We start from the raw sequence: 18,654 nt of genomic DNA, 5'->3' as shown, positions 1-18,654 counted from the left end.
GTCAGTTCTACTGAATTAATAGCTCCTTGAAGGTAGATATCTTTCACCCCTGGACCAGAGTAGAACACTTGGAATATACTAGGAGCTTACTTGGTATTTCCTGAGTGAGTGCTTATATACTTGTAACATTGCTGTTTTTAGGGTGAGAAAGTAGGATTGGTAATCAGTAATTTGAGACAAGGTTATTACCAAAAGGAAAGATTGTAACTATGGTCCCTCCACTCAAATTCTTGACTAATATATCTAAACTCTCAGTCCATTTAGTACCAGAATATGGTATGTAACAGAAGCACTTAACCAGTGATGTGCTGACAAAACACATACAAGCCACTTGAAATAGGAGTTGGCAAAAATTATCTTTACAAAAAATTATGGAGAAAGTATTGCTAGAATTTCTTCTTAATGAAAATATAGATTATTTTGTATTGCTTTTTGATCTCTTTTCATGATGGATCCTCTGTTACTTGTTATCTTACTCTTAAAGTTCAGTCTCTTATTTCACTTTCTTTTAACCATAACCTCATCTCAACTTCTTACTCACTTAGATAATTTGTCTCATTCAATAGACTGCATATTTAACATGATATATTTCCAGTAGTTAATAGTCAAAGGGCTAGACAAGTTCTAGACATATGAACACTCAGAGTATGTTTTACTACATAAACCTAGAGAAACTGAGTTTACTTGGCTAAACCAATTTGTACATCAGCTGCAGTCACCGCTGTTGACTGAATACCTAATGTCTGTAGTGCTGATCAGTATTGCCTGGTTGTTGGTTAGTTGATGGAAATGGGAAAAAATTCATAGGGACAAAGACCCCATAATCTTAGGATTGTGCTTAGTTGTCTTCTTAGGAGCATTTCACTTCCTGATAAAACAGGATTATTTTCTGTGTATCAAATGATTTTCAAAGTTAAGTGTTGCATTTCCTTTGTTCAAAGAAATTATGATAGTAATCTGTTACTAAAGATTTATTTAAAGAGCATTTTTGTCATAATTGCTGTAGCTCTCTGTAACGGATCCCTTGTACTGATAACTTTCTCGAAAAAAAAATGACTCTCAGGTATCTATACTCATCATAGATTATGTAGCACAAGTCTCTGATGTCTGACAATCTGAATTCATCTACATTTACTACAAGGAGTAGCTACTGTCAACTGAGAACTTCCCTTAGTGTAAACATGTTACATTATGCATATAATTAAACAGTTTAATATGGCAAGATTACTATCCCATTTTACAAAAAAGGAAACCAAATCTCAGAAGTGTAACTTGTTCCCAATTATAAATTCAGTAAATGGAAGAATCTGAAATAAAATTCCGATACATCTAACTTTAAAAGTACAAAGGAAATTTATTTTTGACAATGTCTGAAGTTAAGAGAAAGTTTTTGTTTTTATTAGACCCAGAAGAATAATTTCCGCCTTCATTATTATGTAATAAATATATTGAGGATTTTAATCATGCCGTGTAATGTAATTAGCTTTTTATTTAATCAGGATAACATCAGGCTTCGATCAAGCCCATCATTTTCTAGTCTCCATTATCAGGATGCTGGAAACTACGTCTGTGAAACTGCTCTGCAAGAGGTTGAAGGACTAAAGAAAAGAGAGTCATTGACGCTCATTGTAGAAGGTAATAAAACATATGAGTACCACTTCAAATTTTTCTTTGAGAATTTAATATCTGGTTTCTTTTATGATCTCGGTTCAACATCTTATTTTAATTGTAATGACATTGTAGGAAAACCTCAAATCAAAATGACAAAGAAAACTGATCCCAGTGGACTATCTAAAACAATAATCTGCCATGTGGAAGGTTTTCCGAAGCCAGCTATACAGTGGACAATTACTGGCAGTGGAAGCGTCATAAACCAAGCAAGTATTTGTCTTTTTGTTATATGCTGTGCTTGGTCCAATGTGGGGTTTTATTTCGGCACCTAAACTGTAGGTTAGCTTGTTATCAGTGTGAAATTTGCAATATATCCTCAGAACGAGCTTTTGCTAACTTCTTAATTTCCCCAAAGGAAGCCCATGGCTCGAAGAAAAAATTAAAAATCCTAGGGCCACGAAAAATGGAAGAATCATTACATTATGGTCAGCATCTGTTTTTGAAAGAATATAATATAAACTAGGTGTTGTTCCATGGTCATTAATTCCTGAAACTTGGGTAATTAAAACATTAAGATATATACTTTTCTGTATCATAAACTTCCCAATCTGAGTACAAGTGGCCTTGCTTATGCTTTGCTTACTTATGCACATTAGGGGATATTTCTTCTTAAATCTGGGCCCTACGGTGGGATGAAGAACGCAATCACTGTGAACATATGATCTGATGAGTGTGTGCCAGGGCTGAGTAAGGCTAACTAAATGTATAGTGTCTCGGATGTTCCTGCTGATCAAAAGTATACATAAATAAAACAGTAATATTTGTACCTTTGTCCCACCATTTTCATTTTGTAGTAAAGGCTAAGAACTTATGGACACTACTAGTAATTTTCTCTTTGACAAAAAAGAAAGGAAAAGGAAGGAAGGGAGGGAGAAAGGGAAGGGAAGGGAAGGGAAAGGAAGGGAAGGGAAGGGAAGGAAAGGAAAGAAGCAGGGAATCTGGCCTATCACTAACAGTTCAGAGCTGTAATCCCATTCAATTGCCAGTCAGTTTGGGTTACTGACACACTTGTTAATTCCTTTTTTCTCTACAACAGTCTTCATGACCTTCTTCTCAGTGAAGCCACTTAAAGACTCTTTAGGAATCCTCAGAGATGCATGTGATTATTACTATTTGAATCTTCCATGCTGCCTTAGAAGCTTTGGACCCAGTTAAAATCTGAGAAGACATGCATAAACCAGAGATGCAGTTTAAAGTTAAAAATGTCCACTCTCTCCATCCAGGGAAGTTGGGCCACTGGGGCAGCTCATGCAGTGTAGTTTTGCAGAGCAAGGTGAATTTTGGCTTTTTCGCCTATGGGTGATGGATGTATATTTGCCTTCCTCCAAGTATGGAAGGTCCCCAAAGGAGTGGACACACTTGAAGAAATACCTCCTGATTTGGTCATGTGTGATGCAGACACACATGCAAGAGCACATTCATGAGGAATGTAAAAAGGGTCTTGATTTCAGAATAAAGACCTGAACCACGTAAATTACTGACAATGGACAGATCTATTTTTTAGCATCAAAAATGACTGTTTCTCTTCTACCCTATTCTTTTTACTTTTTAATTCAATTTAGTAATAATTACACAAAAAAGTACCTTTTGGTACTGGCAGTGCAAACATAGAAAATAGAAAAATAAGCATCCAATAAATATTTGATGAATGAAAGGATAGAAAGATTTAAAAGGCCATCTTAGAAATAAGCAAATATATTTTGCAAAGATAAAAGTAATAAAAACAAAGACTAAGAAAGTCATATGAAAAATACTAGTGGGAAGTGGAAAAATAGCAGGTGAACTTACTATGAGGATAAAAATAATAATGCCATTCTTCATTGTCAAAGAGAAGGATTGATTCTGGCCCACTAGGTGATATGTTATTTTTCTTGCCCTAGGTTTTTGCTGATCCATCCATAATCTTTTATTTGTTCCCTCCTCAATCACGTGGTGAATCTGTTATTTTACAGCTACTGATACCTCTGCCCCACCCCTACCTGGGGGGGCTCTACAATATCTCTAAGCAGGAGGCTCTCTCCTCAAGGCCTTTATTATATAGTGAGGAGAAAGCAAATAGGGAACAATATAGGACTTGGTGTGTATAATATGACTCAGAAAAGAATGCAAGTACATACTGGTGTTAGTGAAGTTGGACTTAGAAGTCAAGTCCTGGGGAAGAGTAGAGTGAATTTTCTCTTATGTTTGAAGGAATTAAATGGCAATGACTGTCCTCATTAATACCTCACAAAAACCAAATGAACTTATTGTCACTGAAAAAGAACCCATCCTCTGTGTTTAGCTCAGGAAAATTGGAAAAAAAAAATAGTCTGACTTTCCCATGAGAAAATTATATATACACATGCACTTAGATGCAATGGTTTAAAATAAAGGAATATACTGATTCTGTGTTGAAAAACAATGACAATTTAAAAATAGAATTAAATTCAGAAGTCATATTAGAAAAAAATAGGTTATGAGTTAATCACCAATTAATTATTTTGATACAGGTACTATCATGCCAAAATATCAACTAACCTGAACATATACTGGAAAAGAAGAGTTTAATTAATTTAATTACTGGAATTAACAATAGAAGCATAAACAGAAATCCATTTATGAATTTGCTATTCTTTTTCCTGCCTGTTGTAATTATAAAACTGAACTGGTCTCATCTATGAGCTTACATATACCCTTGAGCTCCAGATTACACAAGAGTAGCATAACTATCCTATTTCATTCAGTATTACTCTTTCCTACACTTTATTTTTTTTTAATTTTTTTTTTTTTTATTTTCCCACTGTACAGCAAGGGGGCCAGGTTATCCTTACATGTATACATTACAATTACATTTTTTCCCCCACCCTTTCTTCTGTTGCAACATGAGTATCTAGACATAGTTCTCAATGCTATTCAGCAGGATCTCCTTATAAATCTATTCTAAGTTGTGTCTGATAAGCCCAAGCTCCCGATCCCTCCCACTCCCTCCCCCTCCCATCAGGCAGCCACAAGTCTCTTCTCCAAGTCCATGATTTTCTTTTCTGAGGAGATGTTCATTTGTGCTGGATATTAGATTCCAGTTATAAGTGATATCATATGGTATTTGTCTTTTCTTTCCTACACTTTAAATCCATTTCCATTTCTAAATTCATTTTCCTTTTCTTTTTCCAGACAGAGGAATCTCCTTATATCAATGGCAGGTATTATAGTAAAATTATCATTTCCCCTGAAGAGAATGTTACCTTAACTTGCACAGCAGAAAACCAGCTGGAGAGAACAGTAAACTCCTTGAATGTCTCTGCTAGTGAGTATTTATTTCTGGCATTAAAAAAAGTAAGAAAATTTGAAGGTATTCTTCATTAGTTTAAAATCTTCAATTCCATCTTCCTGTACTGCATTATGGTAAGTTTTATTTCTTTATTTTACATTTGATATCATCATCATAAGGTTCTTTTTTTTTTTTTTTCCTGGTGTCCATTCTTATACAATCCTTGTCTTGACAATTAAATCATTTCATGTTTTATGGGTCAGAGACTTTATCTTGTACAGGCATATATTCCAAGAACAACTGAGGATAAGAACTGAGTTGCTCTTATTTAATCCATGTTTTGTGTTCAGAGTACAGATAATTTAAACATAATCTTCATTTTGGTAAAATTTTAATTCCCTTTAACCTATTATTTTATATTTTTAATTCTTTGTGGTATTTATCCTATTCTTATTATGTTATAGGAATGCCACATGCTTAAAGTCACTCAGCAAATTGGTAGTAACACTGATATAAGAATTTCTGAAATCTAGTTTCAAAAACTGATGCTTTTGAATATCATATTTGAATCACAGATTTAAAAAATCAAGCAAATGAGATTATCTCAGAGAAGGTGAAGAAAAAAAATCTACTAATGCTAAGACCATGGTAATGGATATATGCCAATAGCAGCTTCTTCTGAAAACAGTTCCATTTCATTTGAAATTATCTCTCAGCTTCAGTTCTGTAATTCTTCCTATTGCTATGTCAACCTTAATCAGGGCTGGCCTAGAATGAGGCTCAGTTCCAGACAAGATGCTCACTGACCCTCCAAACTTTTATTCTTCAGTCAGTTGCAATCCTGTATGTGACAGTAACAGAATAGAGATATATTGGCTAAGAATTAGCTGGAGCTGGGAGAAAATAATTGTCTAAAGATAATGGCTCTTAATAGAATATGAATGGAATATAGCCTGTCAGATTGACAGGAGAAAAGAACCAAGCAAATTTCACTCTAAAATAGGAGCATTGACTTCTCTGAATTCAATTCAGTGAGTATTGATTTGTCCTACCTAGAAAGAGAACTTACTTCTTTCTTCTTGAACACAAGTCTCTCTTTTTAGTCTAACCCACTGAATAGTGGTTTTCTAGACCTTTCTGTGGGTTGATCAATATTTGATACCATAATTTTCAAATTTAATGAGCACCTCCTGAAAGTCCAATGTAGTATGTATGAGGAGGGGGTCTAGGAATGTGCATTTTAACTTACATCACTGCAAGTTCTAAGGCAAGCCCATGTGCATAGAAGAATATTTATTTAGTTTAATATTAGATGATAATCCACCACAGTGGCAATTCTTAAAATGGGCCAGGAGCATGGCCCTATCAGAGTCATTTGGAGGGCTTTTACAGGCATCACATGTGTTGCCCTTCTGAGACGTCCCCAGTTTCAACCTCCACCCCTGCCACTTTGAGAATATTTCTAGTGGTAAGTCCCTTATACTAGAGGATGAAAAAGAATTCTCCTGTTAAGCCAGGAAAATTGGAGAAAAGTTGAGAAACACTACATTGTAGATTTCACAAGTTGCAACTTGTTTCTCTTTATAAAAAAAAAATCCTATTAAAAGGGAGTAGATAGTGGGGAAATTAATATGGATTTCAGATTAATACTATAGCTTGTCAGTTGTGAAATTTTCTATGGTAGATTAATACCTTTGCAGTTTTAACTACTCTCCTTTCTTTAAGACAAGATGAATTTCTTTGTAGGGAAGTTCACATTCTATTAAATGTAAATTTTTTCTACCCTTAGCTGTAGAATAGATATTTTATCTTTGAGTATTATTACATCATACTATAATGGTAAAGGTGACTTTCATATATCAACAAGTTTTGTTTTTAATTTCATATTAACATTTTTCATTTCAGTAAGTATTCCAGAACACGATGAGGCAGACGAGATAAGTGGTAGGTACTATGCTGCCGGCTCTTCTTCCTTGACTATCTGCTCAAGATTTATGAAGTGTCATCATATAAGTAATTTTCTTAGCTGCCACAATTTTGACTTGAATTAAAATAGCAAATGAGACAAGATAGTAAGAATGCTAAAATTTTAATCCTTGAAAAGCACAAGTTTGCATGTATTCTTACTAATGAGCCTCAGTCATTTTTAATAAGAAATAATAACTAGATTGACTTCTTTTCCAACATCCTTGACATTGTCTGTAATTGCGTGGGCTTTTCTTCTTTATTATAGATGAAAACAAGGAGAAGGTGAATGACCAGGCAAAACTAATCGTGGGAATCGTGGTTGGTCTCCTCCTTGCTGCTCTGGTTGCTGGTGTTGTCTATTGGCTGTATATGAAGAAATCAAAGTAAGCTATAGAAAAAATATCTTCATTGTCCATCGACTTTCACTGGGAGAAAATACAATGTGTTTGTTATGCTCATGTCAGCTGGGCATGTAATTTCTACCATAGAAAAGGCATATTCCCCAAATCAGGCTGATTGTGCTTTGCTTTCAGCTTGGTGTGACTACGTTGCCAACACTGGAACATGGCTTGGAGTAATTTCACACATGTCCCCTTATTTTTTCTCATCAGTAGTTTAAAATCAATTATTTCACCTTTCTTCCAATACTTAGGTAGAAAAGGACTTACTTAAAAAGCATAGAGCACCTGAAAGCCAGCCATTCTAAACTGTTTTGCTGAGGTTGGTGGAGATGAATTAAAAGTGGTTAGTACATTAGTACATCCTGCAGGGATAGCCAGGTGTCTTTGTGGTGACAGGTCTGGCCAGCAGTGAAAATGTGGGTGAGGTAGACCTCTCATGTCACTACCTCTCTATTCTAACAAAGTTGGGTTGCTTTGTTCCAAAGAAGAATCTAATTCTGAGAAAATGTGATCATTATTGTCTTGAATTTTTAAAACATGATTAGACAAAAAGTACCAAGATAACTTTCAAAATGTTTTAGATGGTGTTTAGATGAAGCATTATTAGAGTCATAAAATAATACAGATAATATCAACCTTACAAATCATCTAACAGTGGTTTATAATGAAAATCTAATTCACAATGAAGATTCTTAACATACACACATGCCTAGTATTCCTTATCGCCCCAGCTCTGACCCTAAGTTCATATGTAATTGGACAGAGATGGGGTTCTAGCACTGCATTTTTTAAAAGTTCTATTGGTGATTCTGTGGCATACCCCTGATCTCAAACATGGGTTTCAAAATCCCATATCTTATAAATGAGGAAATTGGGAATGTATGTAGCTAGTGGCAACCATGGGCTTTATTTTATGTTTTCTTGATGTCTGCTACAACCCCTTTCAACAACTTAGGTAAGTTAACTTAAAATCAAGAGAAAAAGATTCAGTCAGATCCATGATCTCACCCTGTAAAGGTAAACGTTTCAGTGAAGTAGTATTCAAATGAAGCTGCCCTCAAAGGGAGGCAGCAGCTCAGAATTTTTAGTCATATGATACGAGCATGTGTCAAGTTCTCTTTTGTTCTCACAGTCTGTGTCTGAAGCAGGTACTCTTATTATATGTATTTTGCACTGTAAAAAAAATAAAGGCAGAGAATAAAAAATGATTTGCTTAAGGCAACGCACTTGTAAGAGAATTATATCTGATTTAAGGCAGTTTTAGAATCTTTGTGCTTAATCATTAGTTCTCTCACTGCACCTTACTTTTTTCTCCTTTTTAGTCACATAATGCAGAAACACATCCCTGTTGTGTGTTGTAGTGGATGTCCATGTCCACTCTCACAATGGGGCACAGTCGGTCACTTCTTATCTTGACACTTCAGTTCTCAATCTTGAGCAGTTCCCACTATCACTTGATAACAAAGGTTTTTTTTTTTGGGAGGGGGGTCTCAGTAAACATTTTACCTGCGAACACTTCATGTTGGTTTCTGTATCTGATTTCTATGGAAAATTTAGAAGACTGCCTACACCATGTGAAAGAAAAGAAATGCAAACAGTTACCCAGATGCAGTATCTATCTTATAGAAATTCTGCTTCTATGTGTATGAGTTTCCTAACTATCAAAATCTTACTCTTCTCTTATAATCCATAGTAAGCTTCTCACCAATCTAACAACTTGGGCTCTAGGGTATTTCTGTTTTATTTATCCAGGGTTTATGATGCACTCCACAATAATGTCATTTTTTAAAAGAATGAAAATAAAATTTCTCTACATTCTCGAATTGAGCCGAAAAATAAATGGCAGTCCTCTACATTATGATCAAATTAATGTTAAATTCTTGGAATTCCCCCAATGTCCTTAATCATCCTATTCTGATTGCCAATATTTCATCATACCCCATTTGTCCTTCTATGAATAGAAAAAAGTGGGGGAGGGGGTTAGTTAATTGGTTATTACCATACGATGACCCAAAATTAAAATCATGAGTAAATAAGCTGGACACTTAGCTTCATAGTGTCTTCAGGCTAAGGGTTAAGACTTAATGCATTTCTCTTAGAGTACTTTGTTAAATTAAATGCTTATTTTGCCATCTGACGTGAACATTTGTCTAAATAACTGTTATTTAATTGAAAAGTGTGCCAACTTTGCTAGAGTTAATATTATTGGTAATCAAAGTAATAAATTGCAGTTCTCATCCCAAGCAACAAATTGATTTTATTAAGAATTTGCAGGATCATAGCTCAGCAGTAACGAACCTGACTAGTATCTATAAGGATGGGGGTTCAATCCCTGGCCTTGCTGAGTGGGTTAAAGATCCAGTGCTGCCATGAGCTGTGGTGTAGGTCACAGACACAGCTCTGATCTGGGTTTACTGTAGCTGTGGTGTAGACCAGCAGCTACAGCTCCGATTTGACCCGTAGCCTAGAAACTTTCGTATGTCGTGGGAGCAGCCCTAAAAAGACAAAAAGAAAGAAAGAAAGAAAGAAAGAAAGAAAGAAAGAAAGAAAGAAAGAAAGAAAGAAAGAAAGAAAGAAAGAAAGAAAGAAAGAAAGGAAGGAAGGAAGGAAGGAAGGAAGGAAGGAAGGAAGGAAGGAAGGAAGGAAGCAAGCAGAATGCTTCAGATTTGCTAAGTGCTTTACATTCCTGACTAGTTGTTCCTTCAGTGCCCTGTGAGATGAGCCCGTGTTTTTTGCTATATGAGTTATTGTTAATCCCTATATCCAGAGTAGGTGCATGTTCATAAAAAAAGCTTTCAGGGAATTCCCATTGTGGCTCAGTGGTAACAAACCCGACTGGTATCCATAAGGAAGTGGGTTCGATCCCTGGCCTTGCTCAGTGGGTTAAGGATCTGGCGTTGCTGTGATTTGCGGTGTAGGTCACAGACATGGCTTGGATCTGGTGTTGCTGTGGCTGTGGTGTAGGCTGGCAGCTGTAGCTCCAATTCAGCCCCTAGCCTGGAAACCTCCATATGCCACAGGTGCAGCCCTAAAAAGCAAAAAGCAAAAAAAAAAAAAAAAAGGAAGAAAAGAAAAGAAGAACTCTCAGGTTAAGAATTGCTAAGTCCATTTTGAATCTACTATACTCTCCCTCTCTTCTAGGTAACTTCAACTTTATACATCAATATGAGGGTTGCATTTCTATCTTTAGCTTAATTCATCACCAATTGACCTGTATATGAGAGATTTTTAATAAATATATGGTCTAGACTTTTTCCCCAGATACCTAAAGAAGTATACCCTGGTGTTTACTATCCTGCAAAATAATACCATCAACCATCTTATTGAGCCACCCATTATTGCAAACAATTTTGAGGAACAATTAAATTAGGAGTCAAAAATTTTATTTAATTAAAGCCTCAGTGATACAGCTAGCAAAGCAGGGAAGTTTAAACAATATTTAGGGGAAATTCTTTGCACTGGCAATTTAAAAAGTCAATGGAAAGAGAGATGAGAGAGACAATCTTTTATGTCCAAGTCGAATTTAAGAGACATTTGTTAACATAACTAGTGGCTACTCAAATAATATGCACTCCCCATTCCATTAATATGAGCTACTTATTTTTATATCTATTTTAAATATGGAGAACTGCAGCAAGAAATACTTAGCAGATGTGCTTGATGTTATGGTATAGTATATTCATTGTAGAGTAAAGGCTCATGATTCCTCTGCTGTTTTGATTCATATACCTTCTCACTGGATCTTTTTTAACTTGAGATTTTTTATAATGCAAATGGATACCTCTGATCATTTTCTGTGTATGTAGGCTATTAACAACAGTTCCAGACAAAAGGCATTAATTGACTAAACGCAATTCATTTCTAGTTATTTAACAGGTAGGAGACATTAAAGAACTAGAGATAATTCAATGACTTAAGTTATTTACTCTATTTCTCTCTATCCTGTTCTCTGAAGATTATTTTTACACCTCAAGGAAGTTAAAATTTACTATTTGAGTTCCAAATCCTCTCCTGCATATCGTATAGTTCAAGAACTAGTGAAAAATTGAGAGCCAAAGATAAAGGGAAAATGTAAGGCAGCACGATGTAGTCACACATTTATTCAGAAGTATATTAAAACCATAATTTCCAGGAGTTCCTGAAGTGGCTCAGCAGAAACGAATTTGACTAGTAACCATGAGGATCTGGTATTGCTGTGGCTGTGGTGTAGGCAAGTGGCTGCAGCTCGATTCGACCCCTGGCCTGGAAACCTCCCCTAAAATGACAAAACAAAAAACAAAACAAAACAAAAAACGCACATAATTTCCAGGTTGGTTGCTTTTTAAGAGACCCCTGACCACCATAGTTTTTATCACCATACTCTTTATTCCCTAAACTGGGAATAAGCATTAGCCAGACATTTGTAATCTCAAAATACACATTGTGTGAATATTGGAAATTTACCAAGAGATTTATCATTTGCAACTGTGAAACGCATGACTATTTTCATGAGGTTACTATAGTATATATAGACAACATGGAAGTCTAAAAATTACAAATATCCTTTGTCAGTTCTGCCTTATACAATGCTATACTCCTCTACTGTCTTAGGAAAAAACAGACAATCCTAAATTGCCAAAAGACTAAAGTGGACTTGCACATAACGTTAAAACTTCAAGAAATACTGTTATATTAAGTCTTTCTAAAACATTTCTCACTAGTATCCCTTAATATATGGAACAGGAGCTTGCAAGAAAGTTGATTTTAATGGAATTCTATTTTTGATCAATACTCAGTCTAAAATCAAATATATGTTCCCATTAGGAAAGATCGATGCCCACTGAGTAAATTGAAAAGATAGTGCTGAAAGACCATTTATAGGCCATTTTGAGTGACTTTCCTCATTTACTACTATGTAAGCATCTTCTTTTTCTTTAACTGAAATCCTCAAAATTTAATGAGGTAAATTTAATTAACCATCTTTCACAGTATCTAAGGCTTATCAAGTGTAACCTGCTCAAAATAACACATCCAGTATCTTATTCCATATCCCACATACATTTTTTTTTTGTCTTGTCTTTTTTGGCCTGCACCAATGGCATATGGAGGTTCCCAGGCCAGGGGTTGAATCAGAGCTGTAGCTGCTAGCCTACACCACAGCAACACAGGATCTGAGTCGCGTCTGCAACCTACACCACAGATCATGGCAACGCTGGATCCTTAACCCACTGAGCAAGGCCAGGGATCGAACCTGCGTCTTCATGGATGCCAGTCAGATTCATTTCTGCTGAGCCAGGATGGGAACTCTAATATCTCACATACTTTCAAATATACTTTTCTGCCTCACCAAGACTTCTTTGGAATTAAAATTTCATCTCTGACTTTGACTGCATGCTGACATTTAATGTAGTGCTGGGGATGGAAGGGTATGTTCTAAAGTACAGGGCCGACGTGGCCTCTCCCCTTCCATTAGACGTCAGGCTAATCCAAGTTTTGATTTCTTTTTTTTTTTCTCATCGTGTCCCTGGCAGGCAACCAAAGAAGGAGGAAAAGAAAATGTCCCGTTACTGTATAAAATCATAAATAACTGAGTAGACTAGAGGGAGAATAAGATAATGTGGAAATGATGGAGTCCCCATTCAGTCAATCACAAAATCCTTGGCCACTCAAAGAGCAGAACCATCCATGGCCCTCCCCTCTCCTACTGCATGCGAACTGAAACATTTCCAGAGGAAACATCAAAACATAAAGCTTTCAATTTTTATCTCTTCCAGCTATCTGTATATATGCATTTCATTTTTTTTTCAAGTGTTTAATTATTGTTTCAAAGGTAAAAGGAAGTCCTGTTCCTAAAGCACCTACCTTTGCCCAAGTACCACATTACCCACCTTAAGGAAACACTTTGAACTATAATACTGAATGCATGCGGGTGGCATTTTGATTTCATGCATATTCAGTATTGTTACATTTGTTTCAAGGTCCTAATCTTTTATACAGTGGTGGTTCCTGTATTCACTATTGGCCTACTTTTTTTTTTTTTTAATTAAGGACATTAGGATTTCCTATTTTAGTGGAGAATTTCTTTTGAGAGCCTTACTAGTGCTGAGGATATCAAATCAAAAGTTGTAATAAATACAACTATTTATGCTTCTTTGTTTCCTTCTTCAAACCCAGAAATTGCTGACAACTGTCCTTCTGAGATGCAGGGATTAGATTTATTAAGCCTGGCTCAGGAGGAAACTTATTCTGCTGAGAGCTGTGCCTGGAGAGAACAAAAAATAACTATTCTCAGGGATATGACCCTAATTACCTGCACAGGTATCAATGGACAATCTGCTGAAAGTGGCAATTCCACACTTCCAGAGTCCCAGTCTTAAGTACCCATAGTGCTGGTGCCCTTCTGTGCTGTGTCCTAGGCATGGTATAAATTAGAAATCACAGAAAATTCCCCTCACAACTAGGAAGTATTAATAATTCCTCATGTTGTCTCTGAGTTTTCAAATTTGTTATACATATGCCTGCCTTTGGAAAACCTTAAATCTATAAACTCTATTATAATATTTTGTGTATCTTTTCAAATGATACCACATTCTAAGATTGTAATATATTGGTTGTATCTGTCACTCCTATGCCCTTTCATCTTCCCTACCTCCTTTATCCCTAAACAAACTAAATTATTTGTTAGTTTAGATGTAATTGACAGATAACATTGTATAAGTTTAAGGTGTACCAGGTATTGATTTGATACATTTATATATTGCACTATGATTTCCACTATAGCATTAGTAACACCTCTGTCATGTCTCTTAGCAACTCTGAAGCATTAAAATAAAGGCACACTTAGAAAACACCACTGGATTTGTTTCCTACGTCCTTTCAAGGAGATCTTGAAATAAGTTTGTAGTATTGGGGAAAATCTCACAAAACAAGTTAAAGAATCTTTAAAAAAGAGGAGTTCCCATTGTGGTGCAGCTGAAACGAATCCAACTAGGAACCATGAGGTTGTGGGTTCGATTCCTGGCCTTGCTTGGTGGGTTATGAATCTGGCATTGCCATGAGCTGTGGTGTAGGGTACAGAGGCAGCTCAGATCCTGGCCTTGCTGTGGCTGTGGCGTAGGTCCACAGCTGTAGCTCCAGTTGAACCCCTAGCCTGCAAATCTCCATATGCTACGAGTGTGGCCCTAAAAGCAAAAAAAAAAAAAAAAAAAAATCTTTAAAAAGTTATTTAAGAGAAACTTGAACACTCAATAGCACTGCACTTATAGAAATAAGACAACAGGGAGTTGAGAGCTAGGATGAAACTCCCTTCAACCACTCAATAGCTGCGGCTTGGGCAGCAGTTGGTGATTCACTCAGTTTTGTGAGACCCTGTCAACTTCCGGGGGCTTTCACTTATACTATACATTTATCCTCACATGAGCCCTGTGAGTAGATCCTGTTGTCCCCTTTTTACAGGAGAGCAAGCATCTTAAGAGGAAAGACTTGCCCAAGGACTCGCAGCTCGGCTTTAACACATGAGGATAAGAATCCAAACTCACTGACCTCAAGGTCAAGACTCTCCTCTCTGCCTCCCTGATTAGACTAGAGAGTCACTTTTAGAGCTTCTTCCAACATTATCCCTCTCCTATTTAAATTTTATCTCATTTTAAAGTTATAAAAAAGCTGACTGATTGAGGACATTTAAGACAAATAACTGTAATAATCTATATTTTAACCCAAGCACTCATTCTGTATAAATGTCTAACCTTGTCCCTCAAATCAATCATCTGAAAAAATATTGACTGAAAATATTGCTAAAGAGAATGATTTAAATAAAATTTTGTTCTCTTCCAGTAGTAGATGGATTTCTAACCTATGTAATGCTTTCAAGTCTCTAAAATTTCCATAAAAAGACACATCTGTTAAATAATATTTATTTTTACCACATCAATCTCAAAACTGAGCAAAAAAATAATCAGAATTACTTTTAAAGGCTTTTCTCTGCTCAAGAAAGTGGACTCTCAGTAGCAAAAATGGAGAAATTTATTTAAAAATTCAAGTAAATCTTATACACATATACTCCTGAATATCCCCTTCCCCAGCAGCAACACTGTTTTTTATTTTTATTTAGTACATTTCACAAGGATTAACACTTACCTTATTTGTATAACTGTAACTTGGTGCATGGATGCTGGGGTCAGATTGCTGGAATTTGAATCCTGGCTTTGTGACTTGCTAGCTGTATGACCATAAGCAAATTTATTAGCCTCAATATAAAACAGAGATACCCTAAGGCTAAAATAATTTAATATCTATGCAGCATCTAGAACAGTGCCTGGCACATTAAGGCATTGTAAGAATGTTAGCAGTTATTACTTTGGAGACTGAGATTAAGAAAAGAAAGGAGTTTTATCTTTTTGTTTTATATCTTTTTTATATATAGTGATTTTTATTTTTTACCACTATAGCTGGTTTACAGTGTTCTGTCACTTTTCTACTGTACAGCATGGTGACCCAGTCATGCATACATGTATACATTCTTTTTCTCGCATTATCATGCTCCATCATAAGTGACTAGACGTAGTTCCCAGTGCTACACAGCAGGATCTCATTGCTAATCCATTCCAAAGGCAATATACAGCACCAAGGAACCTTTCCACAGAAAAGAAACTCATGGACTTGGAGAATAGACTTGTGGTTGCCAAGGGAGAGAGGGAGGTAGTGGGGTGGATTGGGAGTTTGGAGTTATTTTGTAAACTTTAAAATAAGGAAAAAAAAAACAGTTGGAAGCTACTCAACTCTTATTCTACAAATATATTCTACAAATATGTTTCATGTTGCTAACAACCCACTCTTTTTTTTATAATGCCAAACTGTGAATAGTGATTTTTTGCCTGATTTTTCCTGCACAGATATGCTGAAAGATACTGTGATTTGCCCTGAATACACAACTCCCTTAGAATTCTAGTCACTCCCTTCTTTATAATATCTCCTTCTTTTATTTGATACAATTTGAAATCACAGAAACTATTCTTCATCCCTAGACAAATATTAAATTCACTAAAAACAAAACAGATTTAGAAATGGAAATGGTATCCAGTTTCTCATCATCCTTTTCAACACAAGTCATGAATAGAAATGTTGAGAGTAGGGAGTTCCTGTTGTGGCTCAGCAGGTTTAGAATCCCGCTAGTATCCATGAGGATGCAGATTCGATCCCTGGCCTTGCTCAGTGGGTTAAGGATCCATTGTTGCTGTGGCTGTGGTGTGGGCCAGCAGCTGCAGCTCCAATTCAACCCCTAGCCTGGGAACTTCCATATGCTGTGGGTGTGGCCCTAAAGAAAAAAAAAAGACAAAAATAAACAAATAAATTGAGAAAAAAAAGATGTTGAGAGTAGACAGCTCTGCATGTCCTCAGTCTTAGGGAATTGTAAAATATTTTCTTAGGGAATTGTAAAATATTATACATAGTATTAACTGTGTGTTTTTCACATTCATCTATCCAGAGTTAGTTAAGGGTAGAGTCCTCCAGACTGCCAAGTCAGCCCAAGATTTCTGACCTCAGCTGCAAAGAGTTAGGGTCCAAATGCAAAGTTAGAAGAGTCAACATAAGACCACCTCACTTCTGCTGTCATCTAAAGTTTGGGGGTTTCACAAAACTACCCTCAGGTTGGATAAACTGCTAGAAATTCTCTCATTACCCACTGAAACCTATTACACTGATAGTTATATTCATTACAAATTAAAGATACATTAAAACTTGTCAAGGGAAGAGAAGTACAGGGCACACTCTGGAGGATTCCACATATGAAGTTTCCTTTGTCCTCAGTGAAGTGTTACTCTCCAGGCCTCAATGTGTGGCAAAAGCATGGAGTTTTGCTGATCTAAGAAGTTCACTTGAACTTTGGTATCCACAGTTTTTGTTGGGATTTCATTACAGGGGTATAATTGATTGATTAATTATCCATGTGATGAATTCAATCTCCAGTCTCTCCCTTCCCCAGAAATCTGGCTGATATCAAATGGCCCAAAGCCCCCACCCTAAACCATGTGATTGTCTTCCAGGTGTGGGCAGCTTCCACCCTAATACTATTATGGGTTGATGGCCCTACTCTGAGACAGCTGCTCAGCATAAACTATCAGGTGGATTCAGGAATCCCACCATGAATAAGAAAGCAACTCCCATCACTCAGAAAATTCTATTTAGAGATTATCTAACTATTTAGAGATTATCTCCTAAGAACAGAGGATAAAGGCCAGACTTCTCTTTCAGCACAGCCCAGTTCTTTCCTACTCAATGTCCTTTAACAGGTTGAAGAAAGTTTTTAACATTCCTAGATTATTAAGAGTTTCTGGAGTTCCTGTCGTGGCACAGTGGTTAACGAATCTGACTAGGAACCATGAAGTTGCAGGTTCGATCCCTGGCCTTGCTCAGTGGGTTAAGGATCTGGCATTGCCATGAGCTGTGGTGTAGGTTTCAGATGCAGCTGGGATCCTGAGTTGCTGTGGCTCTGGCGTAGGCCAGTGGCCACGGCTCTGATTAGACCCCTAGCCTGGGAACCTCCATATGCCACGGGAGCGGCCCTAGAAAAGGCAAAAAGACCAAAAAAAAAAAAAAAAGAGTTTCTATCACAGATCATTGTTGAATTGCTGTTTCTACATCTATATCTGTGTTACATCTTCATCTACCTTAGCTCTACAAATAATCATATTTTTTCTCATATTCTTTTTTCTTTTTTAAAAAAATTTATTATAGTTGATTTGCAATGTTCTGCCAAGTTCTGCTGTATAGCAAAGTGACCCAGTTATATATATATGCATTCTTTTTCTCATAATGTCTTCCATCGTGTTCCATCACAAGTGATTGGATATAGTTCCCTGTGCTATACAATAGGACCTCATTGCTTATACATTCTAAATGTAACAGTTTGCATATACTAACCACAAAAATCCCCATCCATTCCACACCCTCCTCCTCCCCCTTGGCAACCACAAGTCTGTTCTCCACGCCTGTTAATCTGTTTCTGTTCAGTATATAGGTTCATTTGTGCCATATTTTAGATTCCACTATAAGTGATAGCATATGGTATTTGTCTTACTCTTTCTGACTTACTTCACTTAGTATGATAATGTCTGGTTGCATCCAGGTTGCTGAAAATGACATTATTTTGTTCTTTTTATGGCTGAGTAGTATTCCATCATGTGTATGTACCACATCTTCTTAATCTATTCATGGGTCAATGGACATTTATGTTGTTTCCATGTCTTGGCTATGGTGAATAGTGCTGCAGTGAACATAGGGGTGCCTGTATCTTTGTGAATTAAATTTTTGTCCAGAAAAGCCCATGGATTTTGGATTGCTGGGTCATACGGTAGTTATATATTTAGTTTTCTGAGGTACCACCATATT

The 18,654-nt window shown here is 36.3% G+C and overlaps 1 protein-coding gene across 3 annotated transcripts in view; it reads left to right on the top strand.

Moving 5' to 3' along the window:
- Positions 1-18,654, top strand: part of ALCAM (activated leukocyte cell adhesion molecule) — a 207,674-nt gene that overhangs the window by 175,650 nt on the left and 13,370 nt on the right. For 2 of the 3 annotated variants that reach the window (XM_047793169.1, XM_047793176.1), the window contains exons 10-14: positions 1,500-1,635; positions 1,744-1,877; positions 4,822-4,954; positions 6,824-6,862; positions 7,152-7,269. In XM_047793169.1, the coding sequence (XP_047649125.1) occupies positions 1,500-1,635; positions 1,744-1,877; positions 4,822-4,954; positions 6,824-6,862; positions 7,152-7,269 (560 nt within the window). The remainder of the gene's footprint in view (positions 1-1,499; positions 1,636-1,743; positions 1,878-4,821; positions 4,955-6,823; positions 6,863-7,151; positions 7,270-18,654) is intronic. The other variant, XM_047793185.1, reaches the window with a different exon arrangement.

This window comes from Phacochoerus africanus, chromosome 1 (genome assembly GCF_016906955.1).
Source record: "Phacochoerus africanus isolate WHEZ1 chromosome 1, ROS_Pafr_v1, whole genome shotgun sequence".
Lineage (NCBI taxonomy): Eukaryota > Metazoa > Chordata > Mammalia > Artiodactyla > Suidae > Phacochoerus > Phacochoerus africanus.
The sequence above is the reverse complement of the archived record's forward strand: the minus strand, read 5'-3'. Positions and strand labels throughout refer to the sequence as shown.